This window comes from Pongo abelii, chromosome 19, assembly GCF_028885655.2.
Source record: "Pongo abelii isolate AG06213 chromosome 19, NHGRI_mPonAbe1-v2.0_pri, whole genome shotgun sequence".
NCBI classification, from domain to species: Eukaryota; Metazoa; Chordata; class Mammalia; order Primates; family Hominidae; genus Pongo; species Pongo abelii.
This window is the reverse complement of record NC_072004.2, coordinates 21699076-21707084: the sequence shown is the minus strand read 5'-3', so window position 1 is coordinate 21707084 and position 8009 is coordinate 21699076. Positions and strand designations below refer to the sequence as shown.

The following is an 8009-nucleotide window of genomic DNA, read 5'->3' as shown; positions in this document are numbered from 1 at the left end:
AGAGACTCATTCTGGAGAAACAGAGATATGTGACCTTTCAGACACAGAATTCAAAATAGCTGTGTTGAGGAAACTCAAAGAAACAAGATAACACAGAGAAGAAATTCAGAATTCTACTGGATAAATTTAACAAAGAGATTGAAATAATATTTAAAAATCAAGCACAAATTCCAGGGCTGAAAAATACAACTGGCATGCTCGAGAATGCATCAGAGTCCTTTAACAGCAGAATGGATCAAGCAGAAGAATTAGCGAGCATGAAGACAGCTTATTTGACAATACACAGTCAGAGGAGACAAAAGAAAAAAAACAATAAAGTATGCCTACAGGATCCACAAAATAGCCCCAAATGAGACATATTGGCCTTAAAAAGAAGGCAGAGAACAAGATTGGGGTAGAACATTTATTCACAGGGGTGATAACAGAACTTCTCCAACCTAGAGAAAGATATCACATCCGAGTACAAGAAGGCTATATAACACCAAGCAGATTTAACCCAAAGAAGAGTATCTCAAGGCATTTAATAATCAAACTCCTGAAGATCAGGGATAAAGATAGGATCCTAAAAGCAGCAAGAGAAAAGAAACAACATACAATGGAGCTCCAAAAGGTCTGGAAAAACTCAGAATAGTATAATACCGTATTGTGGTATGTAAACTACTCTTATAAGTAGAAAGACTAAATAATGAACCAATTAAAAAATAAAAACATAACAGTTTTTCAAGACATAGTACAGTAAGATATAAATAGAAACAACAAAGTTAGAAAGCATGAGGACAAAGTTGAGGCAATTGCTACAGCAATTTTAAATATATACACACCCAATATGGGAGCACCCACATATATAGAGGGAATATTATCAGAGCTAAAGAGAGAGATGGGCCCCAATACAATAATAGCTGAAGGCTTCAACACCCCATGTTCAGCACTGGACAGATCTTCCAGACAGAAAATCAATACAGAAACATTAGACTGAAACCACACTATAGAACAAATGAGTCTAATAGATATTTACAGAACATTTCACCCAAGAGCTGCAGAATACACACGCTTTACCTCAGCACATAGATAGATCATATGTTAGGTCACAAACAAATCTTAAAACATACAAAAAATTGAAATAGTATCAAGCATTTTCTTTGATCACAATGGAATAAAAGTAGAAATCAATAGCGAGAGGAATTTTGGAAACTACACAAATACATGGAGATTAAACAATCAAATGATGCATCCTTATAAACTGGAAACACAAGAGCAAACCAAACCAAAATAGTAGAAGAAGTAATAAAGATCAGAGCAGAAATAAATGAAATTGAAATGAAAAATAACATACAAAAGATCAATGCAACAAAAGCTGGTTTTTTGAAAAGTTAAACAAAATTGACAAACTTTTAGCCAGACTAAGAAAAAAAGAGAGAAGATTTAAATAAATAGAAATGAAAAAGAAGACACTATAACTGATACTGTGGAAATTCAAGGATCATTAGTGGCTACTATGAGAAACTGTATGTCAATAAATTGGAACATCTGGAAGAAATGGACAAATTCCCAGGAACATACAACCTGACAGGATTGAATCAGGATGAAATCCAAAAGCTGAACAAACCAATAACAAGTAACAAGATTGAAGCCATAATAAAAAGTCTTCCAGTAAAGAAAAGCCCATGACCTGATAAATTCACTGCTGAATTCTACCTAACATTTAAAAAAGAACTAACACCAATCCTACTCATACTATTTTAAAAAACAGAGAAGGAAAAGATACTCATTCTAGGAGGCCGGTACTACCCTGATATCAAAACCAGACAAAGACACATTCAAAAAAGAAAATCTACAGGCCAACTTCTCTGATAAATATTGATGCAAAAATCCTCAACAAAATACTAGCAAACCAAATTCTACAATACATTAGAAAGATTATCCATCATGACCACGTAAGATTTATCCCTGAGATGCAGGGATGGTTCAACATATGCAAATCAATCAACATGACACATCATATCAACAGAAGGAAGAATAAAACCATTTGATAATTTCAATGGACAGTGAAAAATAATTTGGTTAAATTCAACATCCCTTTATAATAAACACCCTCAAAAAACTTGATATAGAAAGTGTATCTCAGCATAATGAAAGCCATGTAAGGCAGATCCACAGCTAGTATCATACTGGATGGAGAAAACTGAAAAAGCCTTTCTTCTAAGATCTGGAACACAACAAAGATGCACACTGTCACCACTGTTATTCAAACTCGTACTGGAAGTCCTAGTTAAAGCAATTAGACAAGAGAAAACTAAAAAGAGCATCCAAATCGGAAAGAAAGAAGTCAAATGATCCTTTTTTGCTGATAATATGATCTTATATTAGAAAAACCTAAAGTCTTCACAAGAAAACTGTTAGAACTGATAAACAAATTCAGTAAAGTTGCAGAGTACAAAATCAACATACAAAAATCAGTATTGGTATATGCCAAGAGTCAGTGAACAACCTGAAAGAAATAAAAAAAGTAACCCCATTTACAATAGCCACATATGAAAGTAAATACCTGGGAATTAATTTAACCAAAAGAAGTGAAAGATTTCTATATGGAAACTTTATTAAACAATGATGAAGGAAACTGAAGAGGACACCAAATAATGGAAAAGTATTCCATGTTCATGGACTGGATGAATCAATATTGTTAAAATATCCATTCTACATATTCAACGAAATCCCTCTCAAAATACCAGTGACATTCTTCACAGAAATAGAAAAAAAAATCCTAAAATTTACGAGTAACCACAAAAGACTCAGAATAGCCAGAACTATGCAAAGCAAAAAGGGCAAAACTGGAGGAGTCACATTACTTGGCTTCAAATACTATTACAGAGCTAGAATAACCAAAATAGCACAGTACTGGCACAAAAACAGACACACAGGCCAATAAAACAGAACAGAGAGCCCAGAAACAAATCCATACACCTACAGTGAATTCATTTTTGACAAAGGTGCCAAGAATGTACATTGGGGAAAAGACAGTTTCTTCAAATAAATGGTGCTGAGAAAACTGGATATATCCATACGCCAAAGAATGAAACCAGACTCCTATCTATCACCATCTACAAAAATCAAATGAAAATAAATTAAAGACTTAAACTTAATATCACAAACTATGAAACTACTACAAGAAAGTGTTGTGGAAAATCTCCAAACATTGGCCTGGGAAAACATTTCTTGAGCAGTACCCCCATAGACACAGGCAACCAAAGTAAACATGGACAAGTGGGATCACATCAAGTTAGGAAGCTTCTTCAGAGCAAAGGATAAAATCAACAAAGTGAAGAGACAACCCACAGAATGGAAGAAAATATTTGCAAACTACCCCTCTCACAGGAGATTAATAACACAATATATAAGGAGCTCAAACAACTCTTTAGAAAAGAATCTAATAAGACCGGCAATAACAAATGCTGGTGAGGATGTGAAGAAAAGGAAACCCTTATACACGGTTGGTGGCAATGTAAATTAGAGCAACCACTATGGAGAACAGTTCCTGAAAAAACTAAAAACTGAACTACCATATAATCCAGCAATCCCACTGCTGGGTATATACCTAAAAGAAATGAAATCAATATATCAAGGCGATATCTGCACTCCTATGTTTGCTGCAGCGATGTTTACAACAGCTAGGATTTGGAAGCAATCTAAGTGTCCATCAAAGGACAAATAGATAAAGACAATGTGGGGCCATATAGAGGCTGGGGGTTGGGGCGGGGAAGGTCAAGCATAGCCTCTTTTCCTTTGCCAAGATGGCGGCTTTTCCCTGTTTCACCACAGTTCCTACCTTATGAGCTCAGTTTTCTTATGCTAATAAGAGTGGAACAGCAAAAGCTGGCAGGCTGACAGAGGCGGCCTCAGGATGGACTTTCTGGCTACTGACTGTTTTGCTGTGGTTTTCCCAGATTGTGTGTAGGTGTGAGATCAACCATGAGTTCTGTTGCAGTTTTGACCCAAGAGAGTTTTGCTGAACACCAAAGTGCGTTGGTTCCGCAACAAATCGAAGTTGCCACTCTAAATTCAGAAGAGGAGAGCGACCCTCCAACCTATAAGGATGCCTTCCCTCCACTTCCTGAGAAAGCTGCTTGCCTGGAAAGTACCCAGGAACCCGCTGGAGCCTGGGGGAACAAGATCCAGCCCATCACGGCTTCTGTCATCACTCAGGTCCATGTACCCCTGGAGGAGAGAAAATATAAGGCTATGAACCAATTTGGAGAAGGTGAACAAGCAAAAATCTGTCTTGAGATCATGCAGAGAACCGGTGCTCACTTGGAGCTGTCTTTGGCCAAAGACCAAGGCCTCTCCATCATGGTGTCAGGAAAGCTGGATGCTGTCATGAAAGCTCGGAAGGACATTGTTGCGAGACTGCAGACTCAGGCCTCGGCAACTGTTGTCATTCCCAAAGAACACCATCGCTTTGTTATTGGCAAAAACGGAGAGAAACTGCAAGACTTGGAGCTAAAAACTGCAACCAAAATCCAGATCCCATGCCCAGATGACCCCAGCAATCAGATCAAGATCACTGGCACCAAAGAGAGCATCAAGAAAGCTCACCATGAAGTCTTACTCATCTCTGCCAAGCAGGACAAACATGCTGTGGAGAGACTAGAAGTAGAAAAGGCATTCCACCCCTTCATCACTGGGCCATATAATAGACTGGTTGGTGAGATCATGCAAGAGACAGGCACATGCATCAACATCCCCCCACCTAGCATGAACCGGACAGAGATTGTCTTCACTGGAGAGAAGGAACAATTGGCTTAGGCTGTGGCTCGCATCAGGAAGATTTATGAGGAGAAGAAAAAGAAGACTACAACCATCGCAGTGGAAGTGAAGAAATCCCAACACAAGTATGTCATCGGGCCCAAGGGCAATTCATTGCAGGAGATCCTTGAGAGAACTGGGGTTTCCATTGAGATCCCACCCTCAGACAGCATCTCTGAGACTGTAATACTTGGAGGCAAACCTGAAAAGTTAGGTCAGGCGTTGACTGAAGTCTATGCCAAGGCCAATAGCTTCACCGTCTCCTCTGTCACCACCCCTTCCTGGCTTCACCGTTTCATCATTGGCAAGAAAGGGCAGAACGTGGCCAAAATCACTCAGCAGATGCCAAAGGTTCACATCAAGTTCACAGAGGGTGAAGACAAGATCACCCTGGAGGGCCCTTTAGAGGATGTCAGTGTGGCCCAGGAACAGATAGAAGGCATGGTCAAAGATTTGATTAACCGGATGGACTATGTGGAGATCAACATCGACCACAATTTCCACAGGCACCTCATTGGGAAGAGTGGCGCCAACATAAACAGAATCAAAGGCCAGTACAAGGTGTCCGTGCGCACCCCTCCTGACAGTGAGAAGAGCAATCTGATCCACATTGAGGGGGACCCACAGGGTGTGCAGCAGGCCAACCGAGAGCTGATGGAGCTTGCATCTCACATGGAAAACGAGCATACCAAGGATCTAATCATTGAGCAAAGATTTCATCACACAATCATTGGGCAGAAGGGTGAATGGATCCGTGAAATTCATGACAAATTCCCAGAGGTCATCATCAACTTTCCAGACCCAGCACAAAAAAGTGACATTGTCCAGCTCGGAGGACCCAAGAATGAAGTGGAAAAATGCACAAAATACATGCAGAAGATGGTGGCAGATCTGGTGGAAAATAGCTATTCAATTTCTGTTCCAATCTTCAAACAGTTTCACAAGAATATCATTGGGAAAGGAGGTGCAGACATTAAAAAGATTCGTGAAGAAAGCAACACCAAGATCGACCTTCCAGGAGAGAACAGCAATTCAGAGACCATTGTCATCACAGGTGAGTGAGCCAACTGCGAAGCTGCCCGTAGCAGGATTCTGTCTATTCAGAAAGACCTGGCCAACATAGCCGAGGTAGAGGTCTCCATCACTGCCAAGCTGCACAGCTCCCTCATTGGCACCAAGGGCCGTCTGATCTGCTCCATCATGGATGAGTGCAGCAGGGTCCACATTCACTTTCCCATGGAAGGTTCAGGAAGCAACACCATTGTTATCAGGGGCCCTTCCTCGGATGTGGAGAAGGCTAAGAAGCAGCTCCTGCATCTGGCGGAGGAGAAGCAAACCAAGAGTTTCACTGTTGACATCCGCGCCAAGCCAGAATACCACAAATTCCTCATCAGCAAGGGTGGTGGCAAAATTCGCAAGGTGCGCAACAGCACTGGAGCACATGTCATCTTCCCTGCGGCTGAAGACAAGGACCAGGACCTAATCACCATCACTGGAAAGGAGGACATTGTCTGAGAGGCACAGAAAGAGCTGGAGGCCTTGATCCAAAACCTGGATAATGTGGTGGAAGACTCCATGCTGGTGGACCCCAAGCACCACTGCCACTTCGTAATCCGAAGAAGCCAGGTCTTGCGGGAGATTGCTGAAGAGTATGGTGGGGTGATGGTCAGCTTCCCACACTCTGGCACACAGAGCGACAAAGTCATCCTCAAGGGTGCCAAGGACTGTGTGGAGGCAGCCAAGAAACGCATTCAGGAGATCATTGAGGACCTGGAAGCTCAGGTGACATTAGAATGTGCTATACCCCTGAAATTCCATCGATCTGTCATGGGCCCCAAAGGTTCCAGAATCCAGCAGATTACTCAGGATTTCAATGTTCAAATTAAATTCCCAGACAGAGAGGAAAACCCAGTTCACAGTAAAGAGCCAGTTGTCCAGGAAAATGGGGATGAAGCTGGGAAGGGGAGAGAGGCTAAAGATTCTGACCCTGGCTCTCCAAGGAGGTGTGACATTATCATCATCTCCTGCTGGAAAGAAAAGTGTGAGGCTGCCAAGGAAGCCCTGGAGGCATTGGTTCCTTCACCATGGAAGTAGAGGTGCCCTTTGACCTTCACCGTTACGTTACTGGGTGGAAGGGAAGTGGGATCTGCAAGATGATGGATGAGTTTGAGGTGAACGTACATGTCCCAGCACCTGAGCTACTGTCTGACATCATTGCCATAACGGGCCTCACTGCAAATTTGGACTGGGCCAAGGCTGGACTGCTGGAGCATGTGAAGGAGCTACAGGCTGAGCAGGAGGACTGGGCTTTAAGGAGTTTTAAGCTGAGTGTCAATGTAGACCCCAAATACCATCCCAAGATTATTGGGAGAAAGGGGGCAGTAATTACCCAAATCTGGCTGGAGCATGATGTGAACATCTAGTTTCCTGATAAGGACGATGGGAACCAGGACCAAATTACCATCACAGGGTACTAAAAGAACACAGAAGCTGCCAGAGATGCCATATTAAGAATTGTGGCTGAACTTGAGCAGAAGGTTTCTGAGGACGTCCCGCTGGACCACCGCGTTCATGCCTGCATCATCAGTGCTGTGGCAAAGCCATTTGCAAAATCATGGACGAATTCAAGGTGGGCATTCGCTTCCCACAGAGCGGAGCCCCAGACCCCAACTGCGTCACTGTGATGGGGCTCCCAGAGAATGTGGAGGAAGCCATCGACCACATCCTCAACTGGGAGGAGGAATACCTGGCTGACATGGTGGACAGTGAGGCGCTGCAGGTATACATGAAACCCCCGGCACATGAGGAGGCCAAGGCACCTTCCAGAGGCTTTGTGGTGCAGGATGCACCCTGGACCACCAGCAGCAGTGAGAAGGCTCCTGACATGAGCAGCTCTGAGGAATTTCCCAGCTTTGGGGCTCAGGTGGCTCCCAAGACCCTCCCCAAACGATATTGATCAAAAAGCAGAAACCTCTCTAGCCTGCTGACCTGAACCCAACCACACAATGGTTTGTCTCAATCTGACCCAGCAGCTGGACCCTCCGTAAATTGTTGATGCTCTGCCCCCTTCCCAAGGTCTCACAGGGAGCCTAGCGCCTAGGTTTTCTTCTAGGGTTTTCATGGTTTTAGGTCTATCATTTAAGTCTTTAATCCATCTTGAAATATACAATCATGTAATCTGCAAACAGGGACAATTTGACTTCCTCTTT

At 42.6% G+C, this 8009-nt stretch overlaps 1 protein-coding gene across 1 annotated transcript; it reads left to right on the top strand.

The window, feature by feature from the left end:
- The first annotated feature begins 2348 nt into the window (after positions 1-2348).
- Positions 2349-7756, top strand: LOC100447963 (vigilin-like). Its single transcript, XM_054536318.2, is given in 3 exon segments — positions 2349-6877; positions 6880-7389; positions 7392-7756. Coding segments are annotated over 3 exon segments (3786 nt in total). The 5' UTR covers positions 2349-3966.
- Positions 7757-8009: the final 253 nt, after the last annotated feature.